The sequence below is a fragment of the Plectropomus leopardus genome, chromosome 1, assembly GCF_026936395.1.
Source record: "Plectropomus leopardus strain MGB_pleo_1.0 chromosome 1, ASM2693639v1, whole genome shotgun sequence".
Lineage (NCBI taxonomy): Eukaryota > Metazoa > Chordata > Actinopteri > Perciformes > Serranidae > Plectropomus > Plectropomus leopardus.
In genome coordinates, this window is record NC_142176.1 from 27,327,735 (window position 1) to 27,347,775 (window position 20,041).

General features: G+C 40.2%; 1 protein-coding gene across 1 annotated transcript in view; it reads left to right on the forward strand.

The window, feature by feature from the left end:
• Window positions 1–20,041, forward strand: part of LOC121957973 (frizzled-3-like) — a 72,942-nt gene that overhangs the window by 13,186 nt on the left and 39,715 nt on the right. Inside the window, 7 exon segments of the mRNA XM_042506845.2 lie at window positions 10,993–11,189; window positions 11,884–12,186; window positions 12,390–12,552; window positions 12,910–13,209; window positions 14,204–14,455; window positions 18,147–18,295; window positions 18,673–18,787. Coding sequence (XP_042362779.2) covers window positions 10,993–11,189; window positions 11,884–12,186; window positions 12,390–12,552; window positions 12,910–13,209; window positions 14,204–14,455; window positions 18,147–18,295; window positions 18,673–18,787 — 1,479 coding nt within the window.

A 20,041-nucleotide genomic window follows, 5' to 3' on the forward strand; every position in this document is an offset into this window, starting at 1 on the left:
CTCCCTCTGTGTTGCTCATTGCACAGGCTTGTTTGCTATACTTTTGGATGATTTCACCCATTAAAGGTGGGATTGTGTGTGTGTGTGTGTGTGTGTGGGGGGTCTGTGCACACACATGCTTTGCACTGTTATACTCAACGAGCCATGGTCCTGTGAGAGCCACCACATCACCTGTTGCCATGGTAGTTAAATACGCAGAGAAGGAAGGGGAGGAATGAAGGGAGACAGACAGACAGGCAGGGGAGGAGAGGGAAATTGGATGATGAGTACATGTTCTGGAGAAGAAGGAGGAGGAGGGAAAGGACTGCTAACGAAAGGAGAAGAAAAGAAATACGAGATTCATACTTGTAGCTAAGTCATTTAAAAAAAAACAACCTTTCTCTCAAGTGCTATTTGTCTTGGAAAGCAGGAAGAACAATGGAAATCTGTGGTATTTGCAGTCAAAGCCGTGTAATCATGGACAGACGTGGTGTAGTTGAAGAATATAATGTCTCTCCACCCACACCAATGGAAAGACAGGCTTCTATTGTTGTTAATATGAGGCGTGAAGTCAGGATACAGCAGCCTTGAAAAGTCAACCCACAATTTTTGCTTTGTTCATTGTTATCTGGCAAAGGCAGACATGATTTAACTGGAGAAAGATATAATTTCAAACTGAATTGAAGATTATCCACAGCTGTTCTTCACTTAGATAATAACCGTATAATGTACTTATAATAATTAACATTTAATAATAATAACTATCATTTTTGCATTTTTAAAAAGGTGTGCTCTCCCTGTTTAAACCGCCTTGTACAATGTGCTTTGGCATTACTGTTTCACGCCAAGAAAGCCTGTTTAAAATTTGAATTTGAACTTCGATAATAACATTATCTAAGTCAGTCTGCATTGTTGTTTGTCCTCATTCAACCTGACATCATGTCTTTCTGGCTTTCTTGCTGGTGAAAGGATGGTTTCATTTAGTTTTGCTCTATCCAGTGAGCAACTGAAGTATCTGTCTTGTCATGGTCATTTTCAGTTTATTCAAAAGCTGCAGTAGTGGCTGCTCGGAGCAGTCAATTTGACTTTTTTCACATGGAACCAAACTAAAACTATCTAACAAAATCAGTGGATACATTGGAGGCAAAATGTGTCTTTTCTTTCATAGAGTCATAACTGTAAAAAGGAAATCTTATTGTTCACAAGGTTTGAGTATTTAGAGAAGCAGTGGACCATGTTATCTAAATATTTGTTGATTTGGATGGCAAATATTTTTGAGTAATTCCAGATTCAGATCTCTTGGGGAAAACAGGCTCTGATAGGCTAGAAATGCATTAAAAGATACAAAAAATAATTTGTGTTTGTAATTTTGGAGGAAGAAAAAAATGCAAAAACCTCTCTACAAAGATGAGATTGATGGGGATGATAAGCAGATAAGAGATCAAAGGAGGACCAATGCCAAACTGTGTCAAAAGAGATGACAGCTAAAGCAACAAGTCTCAAGACAAGATTACCAGTTTGGGGAAACAAAATCATAATGGGATAACCACGGTAAAAATGCATGTTGATGTACAGAGATTGCATAATAGAAAAATAGTAAATAGATTGGAAAATTTAGGAGCACGATAAGGTAAAATAGAAGTTGGGTGACAGAAAAGAAGCCAAGGAATGAGGACAGTGGGGAAAAGATGCACTGAGTTTAAGACATAAAGAAGAAAACACAAAAGTGAGGCAGAACATGTTGATAGTGTTGCTGAATACTTTCTGTCAAATATGCATTAACAGGATAAAAAAAGGTATGGGAAGTCTGTGAATGCTGATGTTAGAAGAGAAAGTGGAGGAGGAGGACAAGTGCATGTCAGCGTAATTGCCAGGAGTAAATGGGAGGCAAGGAAAATAAGAGGTGAATACGGGAGAAAGAAGATAGGAGGAGAGGAGGAGGGGAAGTGAACGTGAAGGGGAATGCCATTAACGGCTTTGTCCGGTCCTCCCGAGTGAACGATGGAAGGACATGGATAAACGAACAAATGAATGAAAGAGAGAGAGAGTGTGAGAGAAGGGTGCCCCTTTCTTGACTGTCTTTTCAGAGATTAGGGAGGAGAGCATCGCGGTCTGTTCAGTTCATCTATTCATGGCCAACGCCTGTCTCTCTCAGTAGCCTGTGAGAGGAGTGAAGAGGCAGGCACATAGCCAGTGTGTGTGTGTGTGTGTGTGTGTGTGTGTGTGTGCGTGTGTGTGCGTGCGTGCGTGCGTGCGTGCGTGCGTGCGTGCGTGCGTGCGTGCGTGCGTGCGTGCGTGCGTGCGTGCGTGCGTGCGTGCGTGTGTGTCATGGTGTGAATGTCTTTATGAACACATTTACCCTGTGTGCATTATTGAGCAAGAAAGTACAAATGTTGCTTGAGATGAAAGAAGAGAAAGGCAGCAGCAAGAGAAATGCTTCTCTTAGAGAATAAAATAGAAAATAGGAGGTAAGCTGGTGAAATGAGAGGGACATGGGGGGTTGTGTTATTGCTACGTGATTGTGAACTGAAACGATGCACTGTTATGCTGTTGAGAGAGAGAGAATGTAATTGGCTCTAATGTATGGATGCAATGAAGCAGGGTGCAGTTAGTAGTTTGAGTGCTAGGAGATAAAATTGAGGAATCGAGTTGCAGCAGAGAGGCTGAATCAAATGGGAATATTACAGTCTGCAGAAAGACAGAGAGAAATGGAGTATTTAGTTGTAATAGCTCGCGGAGAGGGAATGTTACAAGGATGTGATTTTGTAGTCAGCTAATGGATGTAGAGATGATGTGGTCTGACAGCATTTGTGCTGCAGGGCCCGACTGACTGATTTGAGAGAGAGTTGCGGTGTAGGAGAGAGATGGCACGAGAAAGAAAGGCGGGTATGCGGTGACGTGTCCAGACGGACTTTGGCGAGGTTTAGCAGCAAAAATCCAGCTATTTCTCGTCTAAATTCCTCCTCATTTGTCTGAAAGAGGTGCAAGAAATGGCACATTGCATCTATCAGGGCATTAAAAGATCAACACTGTACTCCTTTTAATGTGCAGGTTCAAGGGATTGAGGTTACTGATTTGTTACTTGATAGAGCCAGAGCACATAAATATTCCCAAAACACTTACTAGCAAACTATGCATGCCACCTATTTTTACCAGACTAAAAATGATTCCTTTATTATAGTTTCATTGGGTTTTATCGCAATTTACATGATCCGATTTGCTATTTGAGAGGTTTCCTGATTGAGAGCTGAAAGCACTCAAGAGCACTAAATAAACATAAACACAACAGTATAAGATCAATGAAAAGCACTGATAAAAGAGCAGCCTTACATTTGGAAATCCAAATAAGTTATTGAGCATTTGATATTTTCACTATGTTAAATAATGGAACACTAAGTTGGACAACTTTGGTCAGAAACTTGGGATTTTTTGAAAAAGGCATTGCTGCCACTTCAGGAGCTGTTTCTTTGATGGCTTAGACCCAGCAGCCTGTCACCTTGATCTGACCACAACACAAAGCTAGTGACAGTTTCAGGAAGTGTGTATGTGTGTCCGTCTCAGGTTCTCACACTCTATACACTCCTTCCAATCCATTTGACTCCCTAATCCACCGGGAAACCACCACTCTTTTCTCCATGCCATTCCAGTTTTTCTCCTTTTTTCCTCCATCCCTCCCTTCCTCCTCCTCCTCCTCCTCCTCCTTCTTATACGCTTGGAAATGTTTTCAAGTTTCTGCAGAGTTGGCTAACTGGATTTTCTACAACCTTTCTAAGCACAAAAACACACACACACACACACACACACACACACACACACACACACACACACACACACACACACACACGCGCAGGCAAAACTTCCCCTTGACTAAACAGACTAATCAGATACATTACGCATTTCCAAAACCCATATATGTTTTCCTGTTAAGGAATTGAATTTGGATCAGTGTAACAACTCATGGGCATAAGTACTCATTTGAACATCAATATTCTTTCAGTGTTCTTTCAGTCACATGAATTTTATGTTTATTTACTGTTTAAAACGTACAATGTTCTTACTTCATTATAGAGCTGCATGCAGTGTTTTGCTTCACTTGTTGTTCAATAGATACATTAAAAATTGCACGTTTTATGTTGTAGGACAATTTCCACTTTTTTTCTTAAGTATTTGAGTACTCTTTAATAATTCAGTGCAAGCACTTAAAGATTGAAGTCACTTAAAATGCCTATCCCTTGTAAAGAGACACTTGAAGATGGATCAAAACAACTCCCCATCATGCCACTTTTTATCAATGTATAGTTCCCATATGTTTTATTAATGTAATAAGTAAGGTGAAAAGTGGGACTGTGAATTGTGGAGATCAGCTATTATTGTAATAATTTTCCTGATGGAGATTGTCAGTAGGAAAGAAAAGCCATAGAAAAGTGATCAAGTTTTGATGGTCAGTAACTTCTAAAATTTAAGCTTAGCATTTCTCAGGCTAGCAGGCTAGCTGATGACTAGAGTTTATGTAATGTGCAACAGGGTTTTGTTGTATTTTCCCCATATGTAGGTTTTAATCCCTAACACACGCTGAACAGGATACGTTATTCAACCAGAAGAGCACTGCTGCAAAATGTTCTCATATGTAACACTCCCTGAATGCAGTGCTTTCTTTTTGGTATAAACTTTACAGCAGTTACTGGTATATGTCTTTTTAAATTATTTTTTATTAATTGATTAATAAATTTATTTCGCTTGCATTAGATGACTTTCAATTATATGACTTTCCGTGTGTCTTTCTTTCTGTTTTTTCCTTGTTTTGTTAGTTTTTTGGGGGGTTTTTTCCCTCCGATTTCTTCCTCTCTCCTTCACCCTGGGTTTCTTTGGAGAGAGGTAGTCAAGAGAAAGAAACTTAATCCCTCTATTGAACAAGAGGTGGACCACTCAGGGGCCTTTTTCTCATTTTCCTCTGTGTCAAAAAACCCACCCTGCTTCTCATTCGGAGTGCTCACAATAGCCTGTCTAAATCACACAGTCACATACAAAAATACATCTTTTTCCTGTGATTTTGAAATTGATTTTCATCCAGCATTGTCTGTCAACCCTCCAGTATATTGTTGTATAACGATTAGTGCCATCTGCCTGTTGTCTGGGCGATGTGATATTTTTCTGGATATCTATCAGTAGGTGTCAAATGGAAATGTGCTGTTGTCGGTGACTGTAGCCGGTGAGACAACAGGGTTTTTCTGTCAATCCCTGGGTGCCCATGAGGGCTTAGAAAATTAAAATGTCCAGGTTATTTTGGCTAAATGTTTTTTTCTTCTAAATATTGTAAAGAGTATGTGCAAATCATTAAATATCTTTGATTTTTCTTAGGGTGTACACACCCATCACATCTTGGGGCAACAAGCCTCCCATTATACCTTTGGGGATAGCATAAGGTTTCTCTGCACAGCAACTGAATCAACAGCACTCTTCTGCAGTAAAGGCACTAAAATAAAAATATTTCTCTGACATGGTGCTCACAAATATAGTTGCCAGAAGGCTTAGGTCAAGCAACCATTCAAACTATTCTAAAGCTATGTGGGGGATATGTCATGTCTGAGCATTGCATGATGGATGGAGTTTTTGAACTGTGCTTTGCATGGTGACCTTTATTAGTGGATTTAATTTATTTTCTGCATACTTTAGATGAGCTTCAACATTTTTGCTTTGACTTTTTTATCGAGTAGTGCTGACCCAACTTTAAGTTTAAAAGACAAAGTGTAGTTCAATCTTAGCACATAAATTGTTAACTGTGTTTGTAAATTTATTGACTATGTTATCAAATGCCTCTTTGTATTTTGTTGTTATTCTCACTCTAACCACTCTGTTTTCATTATGAGAGGGCCTTGTTTACAGCAATCTTTAGTCAGTAATTTTGTACCTGGACACTTTTTAATGCTTGTGGATTTAAAATTAATGTAAAATACATGCCAATCATCTAGAGAAAAGACTTCAGTGAACTTCAGTGATACACGGATACACAACCATTAGTGTGACATTACAAACAGCTTGCTATTGTGAAGGACCACAATATGTTTGTCCTGTTCAATCAGTTGTACATTGCGGTCTCTCTCTCACTCATGGATGGTAGGTGGAGGGCTATGCTTGGGTGCTCACATGCTGGAACAGATTATATGCTTTGTTTGTGGTGTATCACATATTTCTCAGCAAATTAATTTGGTCAGTCAGTGCAGTGCCTCACTTGTGATTTTTGCAAGCCAAGTTAAAATGAACTGCAGCTATTTTATTAATCAGTTATATTTGGTGTACGTATTGTCTGTAATGACTGGAAGCAAATTCCCTCCCTTGATATTAAGTGGATTGAGTCTTCTCCACATTGAAGGAGGGAAAGAGAGGGACAAGCAGGACGAGAGAAATCCTATTGCAGGAAGCTAATGCACTACATTTCCTTTTTCTCTTATATCCTCTTCGCCCCATCCTTACCTCCTTCTTCTAGATCGTTCCCTCCTTTAGTGGCTGTCTACAACCTTAGGGCTTTCCCACTTTCCTTTCCCTTCTCCATCACAACTGGCTACAAAATGCCAGACAATTCACTCTAGTTGTCCTCCGTGGAAAGCTGATTGCCTCCCCCCTCCTCTCACGTTGGGTGGCACAGTTAGGCCACTTAATATCAATATTCTCTTTGTGGTGGGAGATGGGGGGCAATTGCCTGACTGTCAGAATAATTGCCCACAGATAACTGCACACATGCACTGCCTTGTGCATGCACACGGGCCTTGTGCACCCACACACCGGAAAGCATGATAACTGGGACATACTTAACCAGAATACATGAACAGTGACACACACACATATGCGTAACCCCACATGCACGGGAGAAATGGGCAGAATGGGGACACAGAAATTGGTAGCAACACACACATTCGCAGTAGAGTTAGTATGAGGAGACATGAAGAAAGGCTACACTCTGTTGGCCAGTGAGAGACGCTCATGCAGAAAGCAACTACCACTCGGTTAAGTGTGGCCCCAGGCTCGTACCACAGACAGGGACAGAGACTGTTCTTCAGACTGACGCCAACATCGGTTTTTGTTGGGGGCAACAGAAGACTTTCAGATTGTAATTGACGTCAAAAATTGTCATTGTAAGATATTTCATTGATAACTGTCTTTTTTGATAGTCGTCTTTTAATGGCACTCATGCTCACACAACACTATCAAGTATAGGATGGAGTGTTGCACACATAGATTAGTAATTGAGGCAGTGTCACACATATAACTGGCAATAGTACCTGTAATGAAATGGTTGTCACTGCAGACTCTCGTGAATACATTGTGATCGACATATAGTATGTAACATGTATATATAGACACTGAGAACATCAAAAGAAACAGAACAGCTATATTTGTGCAAGCTAAAACATTAGAGTGTTCTCAGATTTCACAGGCCTTGAAACTTAAAGCCTATTAACTGTTTTGCACTTGCTGCTAGAACATGATGACTAAAATTTTGGACTCATTGGCCATTGGTGTTATTCTCTCTTTACTTAGTGTCAGATCCCCACACACCACATTGATTCAGATTCAGGTATGAATATGCAACATATTTGATAGCATTGGCTAGCAGTGTCGCCAAGCCTTAACTCAAGACCTTCTGTTTTGTCAGGATGTTCAGAAGAGATTCTGATCAGTCCAAAGCAGCACGACTCTTTTACCGTTTCTTCAATTTGTATTACAAGAATACTGTGATGGTGAGAAATCAAGACACTACTGCACACAGACTCAAAACCATGATGCTAATGACCATGTTAACACACTCGATATTTAACAGCCAAACATAATGTTGTATTCAGAATGTTTAGGTTCAAACGCTGAATTGCCTGAGAAAGGAAGCTTGCATGTCCACACTCAAGGAAACACATGGGTTGTAAAATGTGTGAATTATTGAATGGAGCAGAGTGGTGTGTGTATATGTGTGTGTTCATGCCTACATGTGTTTGTGCCAATCTCAAAACTATGTCACACAGCTCATGCGCCACTGCACCCATTTACTGGTGGAACATCTCTCCAATGTGCAGATCTAGAACACAGCAATTGAGAACAATCAAAACATACTCACACAAGGCCTGGTTCCACACAGAAACACGTATAAAAGACACGCACTCATACACATTCACTGATGCATGGGTATTTGCACAAATGCGCTCATAAAGCCAGTAAACACTTTCTATAGCTTTTGTGACAAGCAATCAATGTCAGTGCCCTGTTTTGTGTCCCATGTACACATGATTTATATACACAGACACACAAACACACATTGCTCATTGTTATAGTCTCCAGTCGATGCTGTCATGGTTCTGCTCTGATTTGTTTTCTTTTTTGAAGCTGCATTGGAGACTCTGCTTGGATGCAGCCGGATGATTTGAACTTTTAAATAGCTGAATAGATGCAGGTCATTTTGCACACATAACTCTAACAGTGCACAGTGCACCTAATGTTGCTGGTGATGCTGATGTATGAGCACATTAGTAGGCTATGCTGAATATATTGGGTGTGTGTATTAAGGCTGAATAATACGGGGAAATGATCTAATTGCAATTTTTTAGACTTAGATTGCGATTGCAATTCAGTATGAGATATTTTTTAAAGTTCCTTATCTTCTGTATTATTCACTATACACAAACAATTGGTCATTATATAGTTTGACCAACACAATATTTATTACAGTCAATATACAGGTACATTGCTCTTTCAGGAAGGCCAGGCCTTGTTGCCTTGTTAAATGAGAAATATTGATGCATGAATGGGTAAAAAATAATATGTCTTTATTTAGCTATTGAACTGTAAAAACCTTCAACCACAGTAGAATATCATAACTTATGTCAACATGTGAACATGAAATATCATGACTGCACTGCAGAACAACAGGACAGGCATGGACATTAATATATGAAAGATAAATAATAATCTCACAGATCTCCAGTCAGTTACAGTAACAAAACACACAAACTTAAGTGCACATTGACTATGGCTCCACCACACATCTCGCTGTAATCATGTTAATTGTTCCTGCTTCAGCTCCCAGTCCGCTGTTGGGAGGCGCACAGACTCTCTGCCCCAATCACCAACAGCTCTCAGCACATCTGCCGTCACTCTTTCTTTCTCAGTCACTTAACCACAACCTCACTACAGCAAGCAATGCAATTGTAAATATGTGAATTGTAATTTAACCTGGCCTTTTAAGCAGTAGTAGTACAAGCATCAGAGCTCATGCATGACATTGAACAAGTTGTTTTTACGCATCTGTGCTTTTTGCATCAGCTGTAGCCAGAGGCATTATGTTTGGGGTTGTCCTCTTTTTGGCACAAACGTCCACTTGGGCTCAGTGATGAACTAATCAGAATTTGGTGGTCAAAAGTCACAGTGACGTCATGTTTTTAACTCAAGAACAGAAGGGGAGACTTTTGGTCACATACTGAATTGTTGACACTAATTTTGAGTTCCCACTTTGCTACAAGGTTGGAGATTTGTGTGAAGCATCAATGTTATAGAATTTATAGCTTCTTTATAGCAACATCTATATTTGATGTATATTCTACTGATATGGCTACATGTTGCTCTTGACAGACATGAGTGTAAACTGTACCTGCAACCTGACTGGAGGCATGCAACAATGAGGCAGTAATTTTAGCCTTTATCTATTCTTATTTGTGCATGTAACATGGAGCAAAAGGCGGTGTATGTGCACATACACCCCAGTTGTTTCCAGCCCAGAGGAGTTATTTTAATCCCATCTTTTGCAACTTAAATGTTGCATTCTTCTACATTGTGATGTAGAAGTATTTAGTGTTTAGTGTTTAGAAAGGTAAGACTTTATTAAATGAAGGCCATTTTAAATGAGTTGAAATCACTTTGCCAACAACCAGCTAAGTGTCTATTGATCCTGACTGAAAACATATCGGTCCTCTTCTCATATGACGCTTACAAAAGAGGCTGTGATGTAAGAGAAAGAGAGAGAACTGAGAGATACTTATAGTCTTAAATCTGTGTACAGATTCATGAATCTTGGTGCATATTTTAAAATGTCATACTTTGCATTTTCAGCATTGCAGTTCTAATTTAATTTCTATGAAACAGCATTTTTTGGAACAAATTGATAAATTATTCACCTGTCAGCATGAGCAGAAGTAGCCACCAGCTAAACTTCATCAACAGAAAAGAGGTGTTGCAGCACAAGCCACAGTATTTGAGTGACCTTTGGCAATCCAGCCATTTCCTCTGTGTTTTTACACATATTTTTTTTTAAAAAAGAGCATCCCACAGTGTATTTGTTCAGGAGAATGTCAGCAGCAGTTGTTAAAGAAAATGCTAAGGGTGTTTTTTGTCTTTCTCATCACTCACATTTTCTCAATCAGTCTGACGGTTTGAATCAGCAGCCTGAAGGTCATGAGCCTGATTCTTTAACCTTTAAGAGTACCACCACCGCAGGACCGGAATCAATAATCTTTAGTGTGCAGGTAGCCCTGCTGTTTGTTCAGGATATTGACATATGGTTGCGGCTCAGCCTTCAGAGGTTGCTCTTAGACGTCCCTTACTTCAAAGGGATGTTTGGTAATATGATTGCTGCCATACATATTTCATGAGCCTCTAAATATTGATGGTATACTGAGAAGTATAAGTTGCAGCAGAGAAGATAGAATGTGTTTGTCCTCCTTCTGGCACTCCCTCCATCCTCTTTGATTGCTATTTTAGGTCACATGTGAGCCTTCTCATATTTGCCACTGATAGCAGTTAACTTGAGCCTTCTTTCCCACATGCATGACAGATTTAATAACAACCTTGTCAAGCTGGTTCCCGCTGATATTGGGATGTAACATTGGAAAGATGAAATGTGTGGATGTTTGCAAAAGAGCTTTTGGACTATTGTATAACTATGCACAAGCCAATGCTTTCAGTTCACATCTTAGAGTTTTGTGGCCGGCTCAAACATACATTTATTAATTTCCTTCCCTCTCGGCTCCTCCGCAGCCTTTTCATCCCATGGTGAATCTGGTGTGCAGTGCTGACTTGAGGATGTTCCTGTGCGCTCTGTATGCTCCAGTGTGCACTGTGTACGGCCAGGTGTCCATGCCGTGTCGATCCCTCTGCCAGCGGGCCAAGGATGAGTGCCACAAACTCATGGAGGTATTTGGAGTATCCTGGCCAGATGACATGGAGTGTAGCAGGTGTGTTTGCGTACAACATTTTAAATCAACTCAGTACTACAAAATGTAAACTGTCTTCACAAACAGGTTGTTGAGGCATCTGGGATTGTAAAGTTGGTATAATAATTCTGTGTTGTTTTGAATACATACTGAGTATTTGTGCAGGACTGAGTCTGCAGTATGTGTTTTGCATATATCACACTGTTCCTGTACCCACTGCTTCTCTTTGAACGTGTGCCAACAGCAGCCCCACATCAAGCCAGCCTAACTCTAAGCTTGAGCAACTTGCCAATGTTCTCACTTTCTTTGACTGTCACCTCTCCTCCTGTATCTCCATAAAGCAACTTTTCTTCCTCTATCACGCCTGCCTCTCTTTTTCATATATTTTAATTCAGCTATCTTGCTTGTATGTGACCGTGTCTTTTCTACAAACTTTTTTACATAAAAGTTTCTACTCTTGGTTGCCAGTTTATTATTTAAACCTAACAGAAAATAATGCAATCTAATATAAAAGACCTGCAATAAGTTCTAACTACATAGAGGTCATAATTTCCGTTTTTGTTGAAAGGTGTCGACTTAGCCTCAAGGTCATTTTAGTGGATGTAGTTTCTGGTGATGTTTAATTGTATTTTGTTATGCTGAGAGGTGTTTATAATGTCTTTTCACCCAATTTATATCAATGCAATTCTCAGTAAAACAGATTATTCTTTTCCAGGTTCCCAGATTGTGATGAGCCCTATCCTCGTCCAGAGGACCTGCTAACAGGCTCTGACCCCACTGACCAGTCATCCATGACTGTCCAGAGAGACTACGGTTTCTGGTGCCCCAGAGAGCTCAAAGTCGACCCAGACCTGGGTTACACATTCATGGGGAAGAAAGACTGCTCTGCCCCGTGCCCCTCAATGTTCTTCAACCAGCAGGAGCTGACCTTCATCCGCTACTTCATAGGAGTCGTTTCCACTCTCTGTTTGTCTGCAACGCTCTTCACCTTCCTGACATTTCTTATCGATGTCACCAGGTTTGAATAGTGGAATGTTTTATGTCTATATGATTCATTTATTGTGTATGACTACTTCTAAAACTTAAGAAGGATTGAAGGATAGAAATACAACTTGTAAAATTATTGCACTAATTTTAGTGGTAGCACTTATATAAAACAAAAGGGAAAGGAAATGTGTTCATTGTTATTTCATCTTGCTTTTTTTTGTTTTGCCCCATTAGGTTTCGATACCCTGAGCGACCAATAATCTTCTATGCTGTGTGTTATGTCATGGTGTCGCTGGTTTTCTTCCTGGGGTTCCTGTTGGAGGACAGGGTGGCATGCAATGCATTCAGCCCTTCCCTGTTTAGAGCCTCAACCGTGACACAGGGTTCACACAACAAGGTTAGAGTTTTACTTTATTTACATCCAGTATCACCACAGTAACCACATACATCTGATGGTTATGGTTTTTTCCCTTTTAGGAAGCCTGTTGGTGTAACATGTACATTTACATTGTAAACTTTTAGATACAGTGAATAATTAGCCAGTAATAATGAATGAATGAATGATTATGATAAATTTTATGAAGAAGTTTAAGCAGAAATATGACACTTTGTCAGCATGTGATAGCTCAAAATGTAGGTCTCTCTTAGCTCCACTTATTAGATGATTAACCTACTAATTAACTCTCTAGTTAATGATTTGCTGACTTCTCCTTGATGACTGATGAAAAGTTTTGGCTCCTGCACTCTCTCTTAGGTGTGCACTCTGTTCTTCATGGTCCTGTATTTCTTCACCATGGCCGGCAGCATGTGGTGGGTCATACTGACAATCACTTGGTTCCTGGCCGCCGTGCCTAAATGGGGCAGTGAGGCCATCGAGAAGAAAGCCCTCCTCTTCCACGCTGTTGCCTGGGGGTTTCCAGGGGCCCTGACTGTCACCCTTTTGGCCCTGAATAAAATTGAAGGAGATGGGATCAGTGGAGTGTGTTTCATAGGACTGTATGACATAGACGCCCTGAGGTGGTTTGTTCTGGCACCGCTCTGCCTCAACGTGGCGGTGAGTACAGTCAGGAGATAAATGAGTGGGTGGGTGGATGAAAGAGTTGATGAGTAGGATGGATGGATGGGTGAACAGATTAATGGTGGGTGGATGAAATGGAACAAGAGTAGGTTTTTGGCTGGAAACATGGAGAGATGGATGGATAAGTAAACGGATGGGTGGATGGTTGACAGCCCTTTGGCCTGTCAGTCATCCAGCTCTTTGTAAAACAATCATTCATTTTAATTTGGTTTAACTGTCATCAATAGGGATGGGAATCAAGAACAGGTTCCAGTTGAGAATCGGTTCCAAATTGTCCGATCCATCAGAACTGTTTACTGCTAAGCTTTTAAATTTCTTTTATCGATGCCCGCAAATTTTCCTGACAGAGGTGCATTGCAAAACAATGACGTCAAACTTGTGAGTCTACACTGTTTGAAACTTGCAACAAGAAGGAGAGAGAGGAAAAATGGTCCAAATTGTGGCATCATTTAAGAAAGAAAGATGACAAGAGAGCTGCTTGTAATGTCTGTAAATTAATTTCAAGTAAGAGTGGAAACATCAGCAATATGCTAAAACATATTTCTACTCAACATATGCTTTAATTTTAGGAATGTCACGATACTCTGCACACAAGTGCTACTGCTTCCCATCCGAGCAGCTCGTCCCTTTCCAACTGTAAATATCCTGTTATAATATAGTAACACTATTGGTACACAGGTTCAGAGGGTATTTTATTTGTCTAAAAAAAACTAAATGAATAAAGGTGCTGCACAAATATTCTCTCATTTCATCCATTTTAGATGTTGACAGTTGCTACTTCCAGCCAAACTCGCTCTTTAGCTCCCCGTTTCACACTGGCCTTCTTTATTTTCACACAGAAAACTGATTAGTAATCAATAGAGAATCCAACCAACAACAAGAATCCATAATGCCATAGGTATCGATATTTCTTATCAATTTCCATCCATGGTAACTGAGTGTCACCTATCATTTGTCATTCTGTCATCAGGTGGGTGTCTCTCTCCTGTTAGTGGGTATTGTGGCTCTAAACCGGGTGCGCATGGAGATCCCTCTGGAGAAGGAGAACCAGACAAAACTCGTCAAGTTCATGATCCGAATGGGGGTGTTCTCTGTGCTTTACCTGGTCCCCTTGTTGACTGTGATTGGATGCTACCTTTACGAACACACCTACCGGAGCATTTGGGAGACAACATGGATGGAGGAGAACTGCAGGCACTATCACATCCCCTGCCCATACAAGGTAGAGAAAATGGATTTGTGTGACACTGTCCAATGTTGCTGTGCTTGCAAGCTATAGTTTGTATCACAGGTTAATAAGGATGTGTTTTTGATTTTTGAAGTTTTTGTGGGGAAAGATTGTCAGGTGAAAGACAGCACCAGATCATCTGCCCTTTAAAACAGTGCACACATAAATAACTGTTAGTCGTGATCAGTTGCACTGTAACTGTATACTTATATCATCTTGTAAATTCCCGAGACATCACAAGATGAATTTGCCTGTTGAGTAGCTCATCAAAACTATTCGATTACCTTGTGTCTGTAAACAGATGGCTTCTCAGGATCTGCCTGTCAACTCGGTTTGACACTGAAAACAAATACACCAACACACTCTTGACAAGATATCCAGCTGTATTTCTATCACAGCTCATGCTACGGCGTGCAGACTCCCTCTGATTTCTCTCTGTTTCCCACTCACACACATTGCATGTGTTGTCGAACTGATAAAGTTAGCTGGAGTGAAGTACTCAGTTACCCACTGTGGAGGATGCAGTGTTTTTCTGTCGTCATTAATTCACTCGGATAACTTACATGTTTATGTGAGACCAAAGGTGTGTGAATGGTAAACATACCAGTGTCAATGTGGGCACCAGATGCTTCTCCAGTGAAAAGACTCCACAGAGGTACACACATACTCAAGAACTGATCAGTGACAAATAATTGAAATAATTATTTTTGCTGTTTTACTATTAGAGCCTTATTTCTGTAGTTTGGGTCATCAGTTATGGTATCAATGTACTCACTAAAGTGATTGTTGAGATCTGGAAAAAACACCTAATTACTGCAACAAAATCAAGTGGGCAAAATAAGCATAAGCAGTTACACAATTAGACAAGGTGTAAACAAACCAACATTTTGGCCAGATTATCGAAAGCACTTAATTTGTTGGTTAAAATGGAAAAAGCAGAGATGACCCTTCTGTCTCACCACTATGTGAGAAATGTGAACTGTCAGAGGGTACGCTGCTTCACACTTTCTGGCTCTGCCCTTCACTCACTAGATCCGGACCCTAAACTCACCATACAATTAGAAGCTGGACTCTCCATCTCCCCTGCTTATAATCCACTCTGCTTTCCTGTAGCCATGTAAGAGTCCTTGATGCTGGGGATGACTGATGCTAGAGGACTCATTTTTAGGGAATGGAAATCACCCTCTCTCTCTCTTCCTTCCAGAAATGGATGGCTGACATAATTTAAGTCATACAGATGGAAAGACTCAGGTTCTTGAGGATCAAGTCGATTAAAGAGTTCTTGGCTTAATTGGACCCATTACTAAGCCAAAGGAGAATGAGTAACACACAGCTCATTACTCGTGACCATCAATTTAATGCATAGTACGGTACAACTGGTAGCCTCTCCAAAAAGCCTCAAAATAATGAACAAACACAATAATTACAGTGATCAAATTTAAACCATTGTTGCCAGACGTCATTGGTACCAATAGAAATTAGGGCTGTACCCAACACAGAATATTGCCAGTCTAATCGGATTTGGCTGTTCAGTACCAATATTAGACAATTCGTTTTTGTTTTTCATACAAAGTTAGAAAGTTAGAATGGGCTCCACGGGACATTCAGTGTGACAGTGGCATTCAGGTAATATACTGAAAAGGCTTTTGGCGCTAACAACAGGTCATGAATGTGCAACATTATTTTGCAGACACTAGATATCAAACCTAAGCTAGAGATTCTATCATATTAAATAGGTGTGAGCTGTAAATACACCACTTACAAGCAGAAGATCTCTCCTCTCTCCTCCTCTGTTCTGCTGCCTGTATGTCCGAGTTTTAGCCTACTACTACTGCCGCAGCAAAATCTGGAGGCCAAAAAGGTCCCCAGAAGTACACTGCACCGAAAAATATGCATGCTCGCCTTGAAGCAGTCTCAGTCGACTAAGAGTCTCTGGCTGATGATTTGAATCTCCGACTTTCAAGGGGCAGCCCTTGACCAAACCCATTGGAAGACCCAAATCTTGATAACTGAAATAGTCCTTTAACTATGTGTGCGCTTGTTTGAGTGACAGAGAGAGATATGTCGCTGCTGCAGTTGTGTGTGGCTGAGGGAGTAGAGATATTTTGAGAGGAGGGAGCAGAGCCAGTATGCATCATTAGCTCACCTAATACAGCTATCTGGGTTTCTCTCTCTTTGTCTTTCTCTGCTGGTTCTCACACACTTATGTCTTTCAACCTCTCAGTCAGTCTTTCCCTTCTACCCCTCTCACTCTCTGTGTGTATCTCTTTCTCTCTCTCAGGGCCGGCTCAGTCATGCTCTGCTGCCTGTTATCTATGACGGCTTTGTAGTGGTTGTGAAGAGTGGAGGGAGTGGGGTGTTTTACACCGTCTGGTACTAAATTAATAAGTAAATAAACGTGCACAATGGAGAACAACACACCACTGCATACAAGCAAGGCAACACAACCTTTTAATTAATTTCACACATAAATAATTAGATAATGAAACTTTGAAAGTTTGTTTATGTTTCCATCATTCTGCTGAGTGCTGTTACAGTGGTTTTATAATAGAAAAGTGTCAGCTAATTTGTGACTGACAGACTATATGAGACGGGGTGAAGGCAGGTGCAAGTGCTTATGTTACTTGTTAGTGTATGTGTGCATGCATGAGTCTGTAGCTGCCTGCGTGTGTGTGTGTGTGTGTGTGTGTGTGAGAGAGAGAGAGAGAGACTCCCTTTACATCCTATTGTGGCTCTGGAATTTCAATATTGCTATGTGATATTTGATCTTAACCCTAGGGTGTTCCTGCGTGCAAATGTGTTCGAGGGTTCAGTTGCATGTTTTTGGATAATCGAAGATTCTGTTGCCATTGTTCAAGTTCAAGTGACTTCATTTGTGTGTGTGTGCATGCGTGGTTATTCACTGAAGGCTTCTTGTTTTGTCTCAGAACCTAAATCTGAGACACTTAATCTTAGCCTGGGGAAGACAGGCTAAAGCTAATTAATACATATCTGTTTCCCCTTTCAAAAGCAAGAAAAGCTTACTAAAAGTCCCCAGAAGTTGTCTTTAGGAAATGCTGTGAATGTTGAAATGCTTTTTTAAGAGCATCATTACTACAATATAATCTTAATTCAAATGGGAAAGTTAGTTGTACACAACAGTTTAAATACTGTATCATGTATGTAACCACTGCCCAGTCTTCAGTTTTTAATTATTATTACTATTTTTTTTTTAACCAGTTTTCACTGTTAGATGTCCGTGTGATCGCAAAAGTCTCTTTGTTTTAAAACTCAACAGTTTTGTAAGCTCTCAGTCTGTGAACTCCTGCCATCTGGTGGGAGACACTATATCCTGCATTTGAGTTCAAGACAAGCTGAGGAGAAAGCAGCTGCTTCAGTGCAGCTGCTGAAGCAGCTGGGTTTTTCTAGGAGTACCTCCCCTCTTCTATCATTCAAACTGACTGACTGGGCAAAAAACACGTGCCACTGCTGGATTCTTTTGCTCCATTTAATGTGCGAGGAGTTTCAGAAGCATCCTGAGCATTTTATGTATCTTAACTGCGTTGCTGTTAAAGAAATGTTAGACCTGCACTTAAGAATAAGTTATTTTCCCTTCCTCTAACTCTAATGCAGTTCAGGCTGTATTTCAACATTACTTCTTGTCTTGATTGTTTGACTTAATAGTTATTATTTCTGTTCTCTTTAGGTGGAGCAGACGAGCCGGCCAGCCATGGTTTTGTTTCTAATTAAATATCTGATGATGTTGGTGGTGGGGATCCCCTCTGTTTTCTGGGTGGGCAGCAAGAAGACCTGCTTTGAATGGGCCAGCTTCCTGCATGGACGCAGGCGCAAAGAGTAAGAGGAGAGATCAGATGATTTTAATTTGTTTTTTAGCCTGATGGTTTTGACCCTTATATAATTTTGTGGTAATGCTTATTAGGCCATTTTTTCCCCCAAGAATAGAATTAAAACACGTTTATGAGAGCACATGAACATCATATTTAATTATGCTATGAGATAAAATTTGGTATCTTAAAATTTAATATCCCTATGATACTTATTCAGACATATGAACCAGTAGCTGTAGTAACCAGCAGTAATCAGATGTTTGCATTCCTCCCTCTGCCGTCCCCTTAAAGTCTCTATCTACTTAAATATTTCTCCTATACCTTCCCCTCGTCTCAATCTTGAACCTCTCACTCCTGCCCTCACTTACCCTCCTCTCTTTGCAGCAGTGGGGTGAATGAGTCTCGTCAGGTGCTGCAGGAGCAGCCAGATTTTGCCCAGTCTCTGCTGCGCGAACCCAACACCCCTATCGTTCGGAAGTCCAGAGGAACATCAACTCAGGTAGGACTACAAACCCAGGGGTGATGATAGCAGCAAATAATTGTATTAAAGCCTCACAAAAAATCTGCCTGCACTCGCTAACATCTGGCTTTTTAATGCAATGAAAATGTGTATGATTGGCATACACACCTGGGTCAAATGACAGCAGTAGACACAGGTATTTATTAACTCCGGCTCCGATCATCCTTGATAGAAACACAACAAGGAACGGGGTAATTTCAGCTCCTTAACTGGCAAGATGCAATGATGAATCCTAACAAATTACTGTCCGTCTCCAACTAAGCAGCGCTAAAATACCAATACAAATACATCTGCGCCAAGTTTGACAGAGGGACTAGATAAGTATTTATATATATATGTAGAGATTAAATCTCAGAAAAGTTTTCAAAGACCTCTTTTCCTGCGGCTTTCTGCTGTTTACATATTCTTCTTGCCTGTCTGTGACATCAACACCCTACATACTATGCTATGATGTTTTTATGATTTCTTATGTCATACGATTCTATGAGGTTTCAGACTTTTTATGGCATAATTTGTTTATTTAATGCGTTTTTCAACTATTTTCAGCTGTTTTCAGGACATGCCATTTGATATTTTTGCCTTACTATAGCCTTGCTTTTTGAGCCATTTTTTCAACATGCCATATAATGGTGTTTTTGACCAGTTTTGCAATTTTCTATGCCATGGCGTGTCTTGGCATGCCATAGCATATTTTTTCAACATGCCATATTATGGTGTTTTTGACCATTTTTGCAGCATTTTTTGCTATGGCATGTCTTGACACGCTATTTAATGCATATTTAAGCTGTTTTCAGTTGTTTTTGGGACATGCCATTTTTTGCCATTTTTGCCATACTATAGCCTTGCTTTTTGGGCCATTTTTTTGACATAACATATTATGGTGCTTTTGACTATTTTTGCAACATTTTATGCTATGGCATGTCTTGGCATGCTCTTTAATGCGTTTTGAAGCTGTTTTTGGGACATGCCATTTTTTGCCATACTATAGCCTTGCTTTTCGGGTCATTTTTTCGACGTGCCATATTATGGTGTTTTTGGCTGTTTTTGCAACATTTTATGCTATGACGTGTCTTGGCATGCTATTTAATGTGTTTTTATGCTGTTTTCAGTTGTTTTTGGGACATGTACTACTATAGGCCATACTATAGCCTTGCTTTTTGGGTCATTTTTTCAACATGTTATATTTTGGTGTCTTTGACCATTTTTGCAATTGTCTATGCCACCGCATGTCTT